The 16,152-nt window shown below is 37.4% G+C and overlaps 1 protein-coding gene across 1 annotated transcript; it reads left to right on the top strand.

Annotated features, from left to right (window-relative positions):
* The first annotated feature begins 600 nt into the window (after positions 1-600).
* On the top strand, positions 601-16,019 carry reep1 (receptor accessory protein 1). The gene is made up of 8 exons (XM_089004712.1): positions 601-732; positions 1,917-1,989; positions 2,803-2,879; positions 3,020-3,140; positions 3,424-3,537; positions 7,452-7,617; positions 10,939-11,123; positions 12,463-16,019. Exons 1-8 carry the CDS (start codon positions 701-703, stop codon positions 12,532-12,534), a joined length of 840 nt encoding a protein of 279 aa, XP_088860838.1. The 5' UTR covers positions 601-700; the 3' UTR covers positions 12,535-16,019.
* Positions 16,020-16,152: the final 133 nt, after the last annotated feature.

The raw sequence follows: 16,152 nt of genomic DNA, 5'->3' as shown, positions 1-16,152 counted from the left end.
CACTGTAAGACTAATAAAGTCTCATCTAATGTAATCTAAAGAACAATTGTTGTAGTTTTACGAGGTACAAAAACACCCCCAGTTTTATCAAGTGGATGATATGTACGTACCCTCCATGAAGCTGTGCATGTGCCATACATTCCCACTTCGCGGATTTTCACATATTAGGGGCGGTTCCGGTCCCCATTTACTGCGATAAACCGGGGATTACTATATTGCAGTTTGCTGTGCAATAAAAATGTAGTCTCGTTAATTACAAAACTTGAATTGTAGTTTTAATTCATCATTACATCCGATCACGTTGTAGAAGTGTTTGTAATACTTAAAATGTGCAATAAATATGAAGATAGCATTTACACACTCACATAAGTGGCGCAAGTGTGTTCCGGGTTGAGTGAACGCTGGCGCGAACGCCTGCCGCAGCTCACCAGCAGAAAAAAATAATTTTATCCCGTGACTGTAAAGTGTCCTTGTGAGTTTTGAAAGGCGCTTAGAAATAAAATGTATTAACTTCCAGAGAAGCCTCATATTGTCGTGCGTCGCAACAGTGCCTCTTGTGGCCACTCGTGTCATTGCGTGACGTCTCGTCGTTATGTCCTAGCGGTGGGCGCCTTGACTCGCCTGTCACCCACCATCAACAGCAGCAGGAGGAAACTCCTCCTTAGCAGCAGACAACCCGCTCTGTCGCCACTCTGCTGCAATGGTTTCTTGGATCATCTCTAGAATTGTGGTGTGAGTCATTATTTTTTGAATGCATATTTCACACGTGAGCGTGACAACACTAACGTAATCGCTTCGTTCTATCGCCTTTTTAAAGCGTCGGTTGACAGGCGCTTTTCACCCTCGATTCTTGCAGCACAGTGCGGCATGTAATTGTATGTGTGATAAAATGTAACACAAATGTGACTAGATAGAATGAACCAGCTTGAAAGGAATGCTTGAGGTGGGCCTGTTTATTTTTAACAGGCGTTTATTTGCTGCCCAACGTTCTGCCTGACGTGTTTTGTTATTGTTTGGATACATATGTAAAAAAAAAAAACGAAACACCGGTATCACTGGGCGGTTACTCAATAATAATGTCGAGATGTTCTACATCGGAGGGTGGGAAAACAAAACAAAAAGAAGGGATGGGTCAGTTCTTCTCAGGTTACAAGCAGACATGCTATTGAGAGCACGAAAAGTGTAAAAAACGTCTACAGATGTGTTCGTAGAAATACACGCCTTTTCCTAGCCCCCACGAATTAAATAAGATCGATTTTTTTACGAGTGAATATTATTTTATGTTGTTATGAATGAGCGCAATGACATAGTGCAGCCTCGGCCAAGCTTGACAAAACAAGCCAATTAAATTTAAATGACTTTTTATTCACAATGGCTTCGCCCAAACCAAAGCTTATCTATATGTGCATGTACAGTATACAAAATGGTGATCGTTCCATTTTTGCTAAGTGCACGCGGGTTCGTAACTTGATCGGCTCGACCTCAGCTGTTGGCCGGGCCATGGTGCTCCTCTCGCCGGGCCGCAGGTGTCTGCAGGCAGGCTAACTTTGTCTCACCCCGACGTGTGAAGGGGGAGTCAAAGGGGGGCACAGCACGGCCTACCGAAGTCTGACTAATATTGGGACCTTTATCGAAAGCAATGATAGCTAAGGTGACATCTTTGTGATGTCACTGTGACATTTTACGACATTAGTACATTGTAATGAATCATGCCTTATAAAGTCAAAATATTGAGATCTCAATGTGATTAGTTCCTTTTTTTCATTTCATTTTTACTCCGGCGGCATAAACACTAACTACAATGTTGACCTTTCCACAATTAATACATACTTTGTTCACGTATGTGATTTTATTTCTCTTAATATTACCTTAATGTAAATTTCTCCCACATTAACATCGATAACATTTTCTTTCAGACTTGTATTTGGTACGCTATATCCCGCCTACTCCTCTTATAAAGCCGTCAAGTCCAAAGATGTAAAGGAATACGTAAGTGCATTATGGTTTTACTTGGTCTCAGTTCAGTACTATATTCACAGGTTCACCAATGTTTTTACGCTCTTTCTTAAATACCCTAAAATGCCACAACATGGTGCCAATGACCCATCTTGTTAGGAAAGTAATAATAATGATAATACTGTCATACATTTATTTGTTGTAAATAGTTATATTAGTCGTATTATATAAGTAGACATAAGTAGGTCAAAGGTATGAAGAAACTGTTTAAATGCTGGCTCTTGATTTATTTATTTATCTTTGCTATTTACCTAGCTAGGTAGCTAGATATCTAGCTATATACCTAGCTTGCTAGTTATTTACCTAGCTGTCTATCTACCTATCTCTCTACCTACCTATCTACCTAGCTAAATAGTTAGCTAGCTTATTAGCTATATAGCTAGCTATCTAACTACCGATCTATCTATCCGTCCATCTATCCATCCATCCGAAATAGCTAGCTATTTACCTAGCTAGCTACCTAGCTTTCTAGCTATCTAACTAGCTATCTAACTAGCTAGCTATATAATAATATCACATTTCATTTATAAGCGCCTTTCAAAACTATCTACCTAGCTAACTAGCTATCACCCTAGATAGCTATCTACCTACCTACCTAGGTATCTACCTAGCTATCTAGCTACCTACCTACCACCTATCTACCGATCTATCTGGCCATCCATCCATCCACCCATCCAGAATTGAAAGTGATTGTGACCTAGCTTGCTAGACAGCTTATTGTTTATTTGTTTGTGTATATTTATTTGTCTATCTGTCGATCTATCTGCCATTTTTCTTGTGTTGTAGGTGAAATGGATGATGTACTGGATAATATTTGCCCTATTTACATCAGTGGAAGTATTCACCGATATGTTTCTTTGCTGGTAAGTAGTAATGATAACAATGTGGCTTGATGCCCGGGCAACCACAATCATAAATGCATTGTTAAATAAATAGAATTGAAAGTGATTGTGACCAGTAAGGCCCTTGACTGTGTGTTTGTGTGTCATCACCTTCACTCCAGGCTTCCTTTCTACTATGAACTGAAGATAGCCTTTGTGGTGTGGTTATTGTCGCCTTACACGAAAGGCTCCAGTGTGCTCTACAGGAAGTTTGTCCACCCCACTCTTTCCTCTAAAGAAAAGGTGAACATTCCCCACTTATTTTGCCATTTCCTCTTGTATAGTGCGAAGGGGGAAAATATCATCCTTGGTTTTCATTTTTGCTGTTGAGTCCCTTCATGAATAGCATTTGAGCTTCTGGGCTATGCAAGTTTAGGTGACAATTTCCATTCGTTGTGTTGCGATGTGTCCCCCCCCCCCCATCTGTGATGCAATGAGTTGTGTGTGAACGGAGTTGGCTCAGTCGTGCAGCAATAGTCGTCACGCAAAGACTCATAACGTGTTTTTGTTTTGTGGCTTGTCCCAGGATATTGATGACTACATCTGCCAAGCCAAGGACAAAAGCTATGACACGCTGGTGCATTATGGGAGAAAGGGGCTCAACGTGGCCGCCACGGCTGCAGTTATGGCTGCAACAAAGGTATTGCCGACTTGGAACATTTTTTTTTCTGTTTTGTTCTCACCTCAGAAGTTAAGTTGGGGTTTCATCTATTTGCGGTGGGAGAAAATGTTGATATCGCTGTTATTAATATTTTTTCGATATCTCTTACAACACTTTATTTGAGTATATATATTTCTTTAATTGAGTATGTACATTTTATATCAGGGTTGGGCAAACATTTGTTAAGTAATTAAATTTATATGTCCAGAGATTGGATTGGATTTGCCTATATTAGTCTCGCAGAGGAGAAATTTACATTTCACAGCAGCAAAGTGATGAAATGAATGAAAGTAGAAAAACAAAATACATGAGCTGCTGGAAAGGCAGCCACTCTCGCGGCGCCGTCTTGAAGTCAAAAGAACAAAAAAAACCTAAATAACTAATAATATGACAGCACAACGACAATATGACAACACAAAGACACAGAGTCATTCATTCTTTAGCACTTTCTGTACTGTCTTTGTTCCATTAAGCAGTTCTATTAGGGACATCATGGTGAAATGCACATAAATTATTATTATTATTATTATTTTAATAGCACCACCTATATTTTCTACTTTCTTCGTTTCTTTTTTTGCTGCTTTACAATGGCAATTTCTCCATTGTAAAACGATTACATACGTTCGTAATTTTATTAATCTTATTCTTCTTATTATTTATATTTTAACATCAATGCCTATATTTTCTACTTCCTATCTTTTTTTTTTTTGCTGCTTCACAATGGGAATTTCTCCATTGTGAAACGATTAAATATTTTCTTACTTTTATTATTCTTATGTTTTGTTTAACCAATTAAAAGCTCGTGCAACATTGGTTTTCCATACGTTGTAGTTTAAAGCGATGACATTTCAGATATTTTAGCTGTTGCTCAAGGACTTGGCTGCTCTAATTCATGAATTGTTTTTTATTTAATTGTAATTTTAGTTTTTAATGTTAATTTTAATTCTTATTTTTAGTTGTTTTGTTATTTTTATTTTTATTTGAGTTTTTCATGTTAATGTTAATTTTTGTTTTTAGTTGATTTTTTTTATTTTAATTTTTATTAGAATTTTTAATGTTAATTTTAAATCTTATTTTTAGTTCTTTTTTATTTTTATTTTTTTATTCTCTTATTTTTTTATTATTTTCTTTCTTTCCTTGTGTATTTATTTGTTTTTGTATTTTTTGGGTTTTTATTCTTGTTATTTCTATTTTAGTAATTTTATTTATTTATTATTTTATTTTAATTATTATTTTAGTTTTTAATGTTGATTTTAATTTATTTGTAGTTGTTTTTTATTTTTATTTAAATTTTTATTTGAGTTTTTAATGTTAGTTGTAATTCTTATTTTTAGTTGTTTTTTATTTTAATTTTAATTTTATTTTTTATTCTTTTCTTTCTTTCCTTGTGTTTTTTTTGTTTTTGTATTTTTGGGTTTTTATTCTTATTATTTCAATTTTTTATTTTATTTTATTTTTTATTTATTTTTTATTTGTATTTGTATTTTTATTTTTTTTATTTTTATTTGTATTTTTATTTGTATTTGTATTTGTATTTGTATTTGTATTTGTATTTTTATTTTTATTTATTATTCTTTTCTTTCCTTCCTTGTATTTTTGTTTTTGTATATTTTGTGTTTTTATTCTTATTATTTCCATTTTTTTAATTTAATTATTTTCATTTTTATAAAAATTAAGACCGGTTGTGGTTCTAGAATTTGATAGAGACTGGAGACAAATGTTTGAGTCTTCAACAAACCTAACATGCATGTTTTTGGACTGTTAAAGGAGCCCAGAATACACGGAGATAAACCACTCAAGCACATGGACACCATATTAACACCACAGGGAGGCCTGAGTCAAGATTTGGCTTTGAACCTAGAGCCAGGGTTGTAATATTTGTGGATTTTCATTCAAGTTAGTTTTTAGGTTGTTTTAATCTTTGAATTTGAAATTCAGATCGTTTTAATTCATTCAGAGAGCAGGTGTGTATGTTTTTAGATTTTTTTTTCTCAATAATTCTTTGTCTTAGTTTGATTTTAAGTAATTTTAGTTTTCATATTAGTTTTGTTTTTAAATATGTGGTGTATTTTTTTGAGTGAAAGGTAAAAGAAAACCCCACGAAGTATTGTGCAATAAAGTAAATAGCAATTCTCAAACTGTTTGACATTCCTTACTCTGAATAGATCTTTAGGAAGACTGAAAAGAATAACGTTGATTTTTTTTAATATGAGCACTAAAAACTCAAAACATGAACGGATGTTGTTTTTGCTCTAATTAACTCATTCACTGCCATTCACAAATTTATTCGTGAATTGAAAATATGCCGTAGAGTGCCATTCCCGAATTAGTTCGAATTTTGGCTTTTTCATGCTTGGGTGTCGATAGAGCTGGCTATGTCCTCTGGCAATGTTTTTTTTTCTTTTCCAGCAGGGGGCAGCATTTCCCTCTTTTTTCCACGTTAGCGCTTCGTTCGAGCTTCAGCTGTTGTTAAAGCACTATAGAAACCAATATGTATGTTTTGCATTGTATTTTGGAAAGCCGCCCTCATTTCAAGATTATATAACTCCAGACCCATATAATTTAGGAATTAAATATTTTTTGATGAAAGTAGAGAGTCTTAAGAGTTCTAACATATGTTTATGTATTCCTAGAATTAGCTCTTTTATTATGTATCATTTTATTTATGGTTTTATTGTTCTTTTAATTGTAAAGTGTCCTCTGGTGTTTTGAAAGGCGCTTGTACATTAAATGTATTATTTATTATTATTAAAAGTCAATATTCTGTGGGTCCTGGAATTCAAGTGACAATGACAAAAACACTGGCACTGGAGTGGACACATTTTTGCACATGTCTGGCAGTGAATGAGTTAAAGTACTTTTAAAATAACTCGGGTGCTAAAGGAGTTTCCCAAGTCCTAAATTCTGTCCAAGGCCAGATCTCCTAGATCAGGGGTGTCAAAGTCATTTTTTTGCCGCGGGCCACATTGTAGTTATGGTTTCCTCTCGAGGGTCGTTATGAATTTGGGGAACCTATTAGAATGTTTAAATCCATTCAAATATTACATATAGAGCACACAGCAAATTAATGAATAACTCATTTTCAAATCTGAAGTCAAGAATAATGACTTTTATTGTGGTTGATATCCAAAAATCTGAAATTTTGGCTCAGATTTTAGCAATCATCATGGAATTTAACAAGTATGATTTGCTTTCGCGGCCCGAAAAAAAATGATGTGGCGGGCCGGATTTGGCCCGCGGGCCTTGACTTTGACACCTGTGTCCTAGATGAAGATGACCGTTTACCTTGCTATGTCTGTTGACCTCAGATTGACCTCAGGCCATCTACACCTTGAGTTTGGTTGGCCAGCTAAGCATGAAACTTTGAAATATGATAACTTCTTATTCTGTCTAATGTCTATTATCGTTTCACTTTCTTTTTTTTTTAATAGAATACTTATTTCAGTTTGTTTTTCTACTACGTATGCCAATGGTAGCACAACCCATTATTAGGGTCAGGGGGCAATCCCCTTTTCACACAAGGACTAGTACTTTTAGATTTTTTTTGTGCCTTATTATATTCATTTCATGTTTTGGAACTGCATTTTGCATTTTCTCGGGTAGAGTAATCCATTCATGCATCTACCCTGTCATTGAATAACATGATAAGCTCTCTAATGTTGCAACTGCAGTCCCTTGAAACGGTTCCAATTGGTTTCATGAACTAAAACCTTTGAATGAGAAGTCAACTTTCAATGTTCAGTTGCATTTTCCAAGCAACTCAAATAACAAAATATGTATATGTATTTACGACCTGCCAGTATACATTTTTAAAGAGACCAAGTATACAGTATGTGATGTTTCTCCAGTGACATCCAATCAATCGAATTATTGCTCTGTGGTGTCTGTCTCAGGGCCAAGGAGTTCTGACGGACAGATTGAGGAGTTTCAGCATGCAAGATCTGGCGGCGTACGATTCGGACACGGCCGGCTCCAACCACCCAATGAGAACGGAAGGAGGAGCGGCTCAACACCGGGCTCGCACCATGATGCGGAGCAAGTCTGAGAGCTACAACAAAGGTGAGCGCTGACACTAAATGTCACTAAATGCTGTCGGCTGTGGGATGTTTAATGGCCCGAAAGAGCATTTCAACTAATCCTGTAGCCCAAAAAAAAAAAAACTCAGTGCAACTGTTATTTGAATTTCAGAAAACATGTAACCCACTGATGCATATCATTTTAAGATTATGTTATATTCTTTTCCCGAGGTTTGATATGGTTTTTGGCGGACTTCAAAGTATTTACTCTATTTTCTGGTGTATAAGGCGCACCCAAAAGCCTTGATTTTCTTCAAAAGATGATCCTGCGCCTTATACGTAAGGTAAAAAATTGGTTTTTATGTGCTCTGGCCTCATTAAATTCGTTTGTAGGGCAGATGTACTGGTTTTAAATTTAGTTGGTTGTTTTTGATTTTATTTTTTTTAGGGGATTGGGGTTGCCTCACTTTTCTTCTCTATAGCTGTCAATTTAAATTAAATGAAAGTTTAAATTTAAATTCAAACTCAAATTTAAATTTAGATTTATAATAATAGTAATAGTAATAGCATAAGAATAAGAATAAGAATAAGAATAAGAATAAGAATAAGAACAAGAACAAGAACAAGAATAAGAATAAGAATAAGAATAAGAATAAGAATAAGACATTTCATTTATAAGCGCCTTTCAAAACTCTCAAGGTCACTTTACAGTCACAGGATAAGTTTTTCTGTGGGTGAGCAGCGGTAGCCACACGCGCCAGCGTTCATTCAACCCGGAAGTAACTCAAATAGATGGAAAGCTAGCTAGCTAATAGATAGTCAGCTATCTATCCAGCCAGCCATCAAAATAGCCATATAGCTAGCTAGATAGATAGCCAGCCAGCTAATAGATAGTAAACAGCTAGCTAGCTATTGATTGATTTAAATGTAAATTATAGAATTCAATTACATTTATTTTATTTTCATCCATCGATCAATCCTTTACATTTAAATGTAAATACCATTTATTTTATTTTCATCCATCGATCAATCCTTTACATTTAAATGTAAATACCATTTATTTTATTTTAATCCATCTTTCTATCTATATATCTATGTAATTTAATAAATGTATTTATACATTTAATTTACATTGAATTAATTATATTTAAAATAATGTTATTTTATCTTATTTATTATTTATTGTATCTTATTTTATTAAATTTTAATGTAATTAAATTTTTACTTTAACAACACAATGACAAACCTACCTGTTTGTCATGTTCTCCCTGTGCTTGTAAATTTGGGGATTTCTCCCACCACCACCTCCCCACCCCCACACCGGGCGGGCTAAAATTAGCTCCTTCTTGGCATACAAAGTTTACTCTCTCTTGATCTATCATTTCAACATACTGTTTATACTTGGATTGGATTGGATTGGATTTGCCTTTATTAGTCTCACAGTGGAGAAATTTACATTTATTCTATTACTTGACACCATTGACTACTTTCGGAGCTTTAGCTTTATATATATTTTTTTTAAATTTGCATTTGTGTTCTGCGGATTGTTGCAAGAGTTTGATAACTATCTGGCTTGTCTTTGGTTTGTCATGTAGAGCTGCTCATAGTGCTTGCGTTCCCGGTTGGCCTTTTTAGATGGGCGTGCAAGGCATAGTCCCTTTTGGTTATTGTTGAGGATGTCATATTTTGCAAGTCATTTTTAGTCAAATATTTCTCTACTAGTTATCAGTGGCAACTGGGTCGATTTCAACAAGGCGTGTTGCACAACGGTCAAGTCGGCCCATCATAAAATGTAGATGGTGGTTGCCTTCTGGCATCTTTATTTTTTTTTTTTGTATTGCTCATGCGCTTAATGTGATGGGAGCGTCCAACAAGTGTACAAATTGGTAATGTTTAGGAATTTGTTTTATTTTCACGAAGCATGTCGTCTGTGTAGGCTCTCACATGTACAGGAGTGGTCCATCGATGAAAAGGTTTCTTCTGGTGTCATCTGCACTTCTTTGATGGTGTCGGACGTTTGGCTCCTCATCCGAAGAGCTTCATCAGCGAACTAACATTTTGCTGGTAACTCTGGCCATATATATATATATATCCCATCGCCACCTCTGTCCATTCGAGGCTGTAAGCTGTCTAACTGTTGGCTATCTGGCTATCTATTAGCTATTTACAGTAAAGTCTCGTTATATCGATATCGGATATATCGATAGTCCCGGTTACATCGATACTATTTCTATGCACGCACGGAGAAAATTACATGCAAACAGGGTCGGATATATCGATAGTCCCGGTTATATCGATATTTTTTCGGACTCCCTTGAATATCGATATAACGAGACTTTACTGTATTTCCGATACATTAGCTAGATGGCTAGCTATTAGCTGTCTAGTTGACTGGCTGTAAGCTGTCTAGCTGTTGGCTATCTGGCTATCTGTTAGCTATTTATTTGCGATCCATTAGCTCGCTGGCTAGCTATTAGCTGTCTCACTATTAGCTGTCTAGCTAGCTGGCTGTAAGCTGTCGGCTTTCTGGCTATCTATTCTTCACTATTTATTTGCTATCCATTAGCTAGCTAGCTATTAGCTGTCTATCTGACTGGCTGTAAAATATCTAGCTGTTGGCTATCTGGCTATCTATTAGCTATTAGCTATTTATTTGCCTTTACCATTACCTAGCTAGCTTTCTATCTATTTGAGTTACTTCGGGGTTGAGTGAAGGCTGGCGCAAGTAGCTGCCGCTGCTCACCCACAGAAAAACTTGTGACTGTAAAGTGACCTTGAGTTTTGAAAGGTGCTTAGAAAAATGAAATGATATATATATATATATATATATATATATATATATATATATATATATATATATATATATATATACACACACACACACACACACACACACACACACACACACACACACACACACATATACACACACAACTTTAGTTCGCTGACAAAGCTCTTCGGATGAGGAGCCAAACGTCCGACACCTTCAAAGAAGTACAGATGACGGCTGAAAAAACCTTTTCATCGATGAAGCATGTCAGTGTTCAGGCTGACGGGACATTTTTACGGGATTAGAAAGTCACTTTCACACGTTCTCAAAGTCTATTCTTAGGTCGCCGTAAATGTTAGCAGTGCGCTCTAGCTCAATGACATGCAAATTGAAAAAATATTTACAATCCTTAATATTGATATTCACTTGTCATAACTTTCTATCTGGCTTTGTTATTTCAACGTAACATAATATCAACGTTTATCCCAAATGGCTAAAATTAGATCAACCAATTAAAGACATTCGGTATCCTTAGCCAGTTAAGAAAGAGTCAACGACAGAATTGATGATTCACTTCCGCCCCCCCCTTTATAGATTTTGACATGACTGACTATGAGGTGTTGGCACTAGACCGAAGGGTACCAGAGAAGTCGCTGACACCCGATTCCTCACCACCCTCCACACCTTCTCCCACTCCTCCACATTTGGAGGAGCCATGGGAGGGAATGAAAGTTGCACGGGGGGCTCAACTCGAGCCTGTGAAAAGAAAAGTTCCCGAGGTACCCAACTCTGCCTGGTTGCTAATGAGTGCTTCAGCTACTGCCTGCCTCTAACAAAAAGTAATGGCTGCTGGCACGTCATTCAGTAATGACGTGCCAGCAGCTTCACTAATGGCTTCCTGAAGACCAAAGGATATATGTCGTCGTACTAAAGGAGGTGTGAATTTATTTTACGGCTGTTAGAGCATCTGTGTTTTATACTTTACAGTTCAGTATTTGATTTAAACATACATTCCATATAAAGTATCGCGCTGAAGCAATTTACCAACAAATTCACCTTACGAACAACCGCTGGGTAAGTAACTCGTTCGTAAGGTGGGGAGCGTCTGTACTCTTTTTTTTGGGGGGGGGGGATATACAGTGATACTTCTGCTCACAAACTTAATTGGTTCCCAGAAAGTGTGTGTAAGGCAAAAAGTTCATCTGCCGAACATTAATTTCCCATAGGAAACCATTAAAAATGTGAATAATCCGTTCCCAGGTCCCCATAAAACATAATTTAAGACTAAATAAGACTTAAAACTACACAAAATAGACCTTATTTTATGTATAATAAATATGCTATTCTATTGTAATAAAAGAAATAAACTGTACTGTATCATCGAGTTGTTTTATTTACCTTTGTGATGGTCATTGATGTAGTTGCCTCTTGATGATATCCGAGTGAAGTTGCCGTGCTTTCTCGGCGATAATACCCTCACTCACACTGTCCCCTGCTAGCTGCTTTTCATTAATTCAAATAAACAGAAGTTTTTCAACCTCTTCTATTGCCTGAGACCGTTGCTTAGACAACACAGAAACAGCCTTAGCCACGCGTAGCATTGGTCGACTTAGCGTACTGGTACTGGGACGCTAAGTCACACAAACGATGATCTCCTTCTGCTGCTCGACCGTAATTTTCTTTTGAGTTCTGTTAGGCTTAACGCTAGCCTGTGGTGGGGTCTTTTTCGGTGCCATAATTGTAAAAGTACTCCACTCGATAACAAACCATGTCTGCACTCCAAGAAAAGGGGTGCCTAAAACTCGTCCGCCAGCCACCGTGGCCCTGTTTGACCGTGTGGTTTGGTGTTCATCCACCGAAAACTAGTCCGCCAGCCACCGTGGCGCTGTGTGGTTTGATTCGTCCGCCGAAAACTAGTTCGTCAGCCAAGACCATATGCTCGTGAATTTAATGTTCGTGAGGCGAAAGGTTCGGGAGCTAAAGCGTTCGTAAACTGAGGTATCACTGTATACATAACTACGTGGCAAGAATAAGCTTCAAGAGCTCAAGTGAAAACGGGGGGGGGGGTTAAAAAAGAACCATAATGTGATCATGTGGTTGATACTTTCTTCCCTGTAGCCTCCTCTTAGAGTCTTAAGGCCTCTCACGAGATCCAGGAGCGCTTTGTGTTCCAACAGCGAAGCCATGTGAAGCACGTGGGACGTTCACATCGACGCCTCCAAGCTGCCTCCAGCTTGCTGCAACACGTATTTTTATTTTATTTTTGTATTTTTTTTTGGAAAGAACCTTACGTGACTGAAGCGGCACTGCTTTGGAATTCTGTTTTACCAAAGTGACCTGTGACAACCTTTCTATATGATAATTATGATACAGCAAGGAAAACAAGTGAGAGATCTGTGATGATCACATGTGTTAGATGTAATTATATGTACAGTGTTGTTGTTTTTTTTCCCCTTCTGTCATCTATTTTGGTTGGATATTTGCATGTGTGTCGGGCCGTACGGTTTTAGTTGTTTACGCTAATAGAATGTACTGCCGTTCACTTGTCAACAGTATGTGTAAGCCGCCATGGGTCAAATGCATAGGGAATGTTTTAAAAGGGGGAAGAAAAACCTGATGTGAATCCCCCCCAGAAAAAAAACTGCAGGTCTTGAAAAGTCAAGCAGCCACGGCTGAATTATTTACCTCTCGAGGGCCATTATAAATTTAGGGGAAGCCATTAGAATGTTTCATCCCCTCCACATATTACATATACAGCGCACAATACATTAATGAAGAACTTATTTTCAAATTTGAAGTAAAAAAATAATTACTTATTGTGGTTTACATGGGACAATTTGAAATTTTAGTTCGGATTTTAGCAAGCATCATGGAACTTCGCAAGTTTGATTTGCTTTTGCGGGGCCGAATTAAATGATGTGGCGGGCCAGATTTGGCCCCCGGGCCTTGACTTTGACACTTACCAACTTTTTTTCTTAGTTCCCTTTACTAGTCCATATGAATCAAACCAAAATATCACATTTTTAACCCCATCAATGTATTTTTTTTTTAACTCCTGAGCATCACTGCTGTGGAAATGTTGAACATTTTGCAGATTCCCAAAGTCGTCATGCGCACTGTTTTGTCCTCACAGAATCGTTTGTGCAGAAACAATTAGCTTCTCAGGTACAATTGTCTTGCTTACACGCCATTCACAGATGTAAATACATTCACCATACACATTGAGTATCCTTTTAAAGGACAACCGACATCAGTTTTTTGTTTCCTAACTTACATCAGAAAAACGTTTTATAGCATCTAAAATACCCAAAACAAGCAGTATGATATTATTATTCAAATGCAAAATGCCAACAAAAGAGCTGCGAATTGGGCATTTTCAGAGTCCCGCAAGTCCCGCCCCAGTTCGTGACGTCACGCCAAGACGTCTTGCATTGCTGGAGAATCAAAACAATGGCTTCAGATTCGGAGAATATGCTTTCTTGTTACTCATCCAGTTATGAATGTGATTCAAATAGTTCTGAAGAGGAAAGCATACATGTTTGCAATCAATTAAAGAATTTATTCCATGTCATTTTGAGGCAATAGGGGCGAGGAAATGTAGCACTAAAAAAAGGCAGAAAATGGCGACAAAGCTCCGTGTAAGGAATTCATCAGCCCGTTTCCACAGCTGATTAATTCCTTACACTGAGCTTTGTCGCCCTCTTCTGCCTCTTTTTGTTGCAACACGGCGTTTTCAGACCAAACAAGTACAGCAAAATGCATTGACGTGATGGAAGGACTGTGACAATGTGTCCATTTTTTCGGTCAGGGGCGTTCCTTCAGTGACGTCACGTATGGACTCGTCACCAACTCAAAAACAGGACTTCCGGAATATTCAGTGCGAGTCTTAAAATGTAAAATATAGCTATATGCGGTGGAATCTTTGTAAAATACGCTCAAGTCATTTGAAGCCATTTTACAAATTATGGATACAACTTGTCCGGAGACGTCGGTTGTCCCTTAATGGATGTGATTTAAAAGAAATGAAGAAAAAAATCGTGTTTCAGCATTTGAAATAATTTCCTTCCTCCAATAAGAGGCAGGGAAATATCACGTTTTGATCAAAACGGTCACCATTGCATGATTATTTGAGGTGGTATAGGAAAAAGTAACTTGCTTGAATCAAAAACAGAACCAGAGGAATCGTTTTTTTTTAAAGGCCAAAATATTTTACCCCAAAAATGCTCAAATTGTACAAAAATGCCTTTCATCATGATATTTGTTCGTAAGTCATAACGCCCAAATGAAAACCTTATAAAAGCAAAAAGGGCCATTGATCTGAAAGTTCCCCAGCCCTGCTTTAGATGAAATCCTCAAATGAATTAATGTGAATTTCTCAATGATTTTTAAATATTTCTACTATGCAGGCTTAACCTTATGACTTTGTTCTGGCAGGCCAGAATGATTTCAATTTGATATGCGCTCCTTGTCAAAGTAGCAGCCGGTGGACGACATGTTCCCGTTGTTTGTTGTTGGTTCAAAATCACTTTACAGTCATTAAACATGAAGCAAACATTTTCTGTGACTGACTTTCTGTTTGAGTATTTAAAACGGGGCACTCTAAATCATCCGTAAATGACAATGTTAGTGTGAATAGTTGTTTCTCTGTGTGCCCCGCACGATTGATTTTCAAGGTGTACCCTCCCTAAAGATTGCTGGGATAGTTTCCAAAACAGGGGTCGGGAACCTATTATTTAAAATAATTTTGTGATAATACTCACCATTGATAAGAATGGTTTTCTGTTCCTTGTGATTGGTGAAAATCCAGCCAAACGATTGGAATGTAAGTCCACTTGCCGGGTCCATACGTGACGTTACTGCTAGCTTGCCTCCATATTGCTCATTAGCTTGCACGCTTGTTTTCGGCTGTAGTATATTGATGTTAATGTAGCATTGGGCTTATCAAAGTGCTACTGACATTTATATGTAACTGATAATAACTGATAGTTTTATTGTAAATTAGAATAACAGCATAACGTGTTCTCTCCACAAAAGCGAATCCTTCGGTCCATAGAAACTGAGTGAACGCTCATCATTTTTTTAGTCGTCGGGCTGATTCAAAAGGGGGCGTTTACCTGTTTCGATATCAACGGCACCTAGGTCAATATCATCCAATCAAAAATTCGCTTTCTAACAACTGCTAGATCAGTATCATCCAATCAAATTTGCGCTTTCAGCCAACTACAGCCCAAACAGGAAATGAACAGCGAAAAAGCGAGAATGGTATTTAGAGCGCCGATGTGGAACTGTCACGGCTCGGAATTGAATCGGATTTATGTGAGACAGCAGATGTAAGACAATCTATTTTCGTCAATAGATGCTACAGCTGCGTGTTTGCTTTCAACAATTAGCTTGTAGTAGACGTGCGCATTCCACCATGACTCCCTGATCCACCGCTGAAAAGGATGCTTTGATCCTCTTTCATCTAGAACTGCTTCATGTCACAAAGAGGGTACAGAAAGTGCCGAAGAATGAATGCCTCTCTGTGTCTTTGTGTTGTCATACTATTTGTTAGTTTTTTAACTTTGTTACTTCCGGGTTGAGTGAACGCTAGCACGTGTGGCTGCCGCTGCTCCCCCGCAGAAAAATATCCTGACGCTGTAAAGTGTCCTTTAGAGTTTTGAAAGGTGCTTATAAATTATTATTATTGTTATCTGCTAGCCAGATGCAAACATCAAAAGAGCCACATAGGTTCCCGACCCCTCCAAAAATTGGTGACCCATGTGAGTAGGAGCAGGTCGGATAGTGGATGAATGGATGCAACGTCAA

This window comes from Hippocampus bargibanti, linkage group LG09 (genome assembly GCF_051943395.1).
Source record: "Hippocampus bargibanti isolate YZ-2025 linkage group LG09, ASM5194339v1, whole genome shotgun sequence".
NCBI classification, from domain to species: domain Eukaryota; kingdom Metazoa; phylum Chordata; class Actinopteri; order Syngnathiformes; family Syngnathidae; genus Hippocampus; species Hippocampus bargibanti.
Note: the sequence above shows the minus strand (reverse complement) of the source record. Positions and strands in the feature narration are given on the sequence as shown.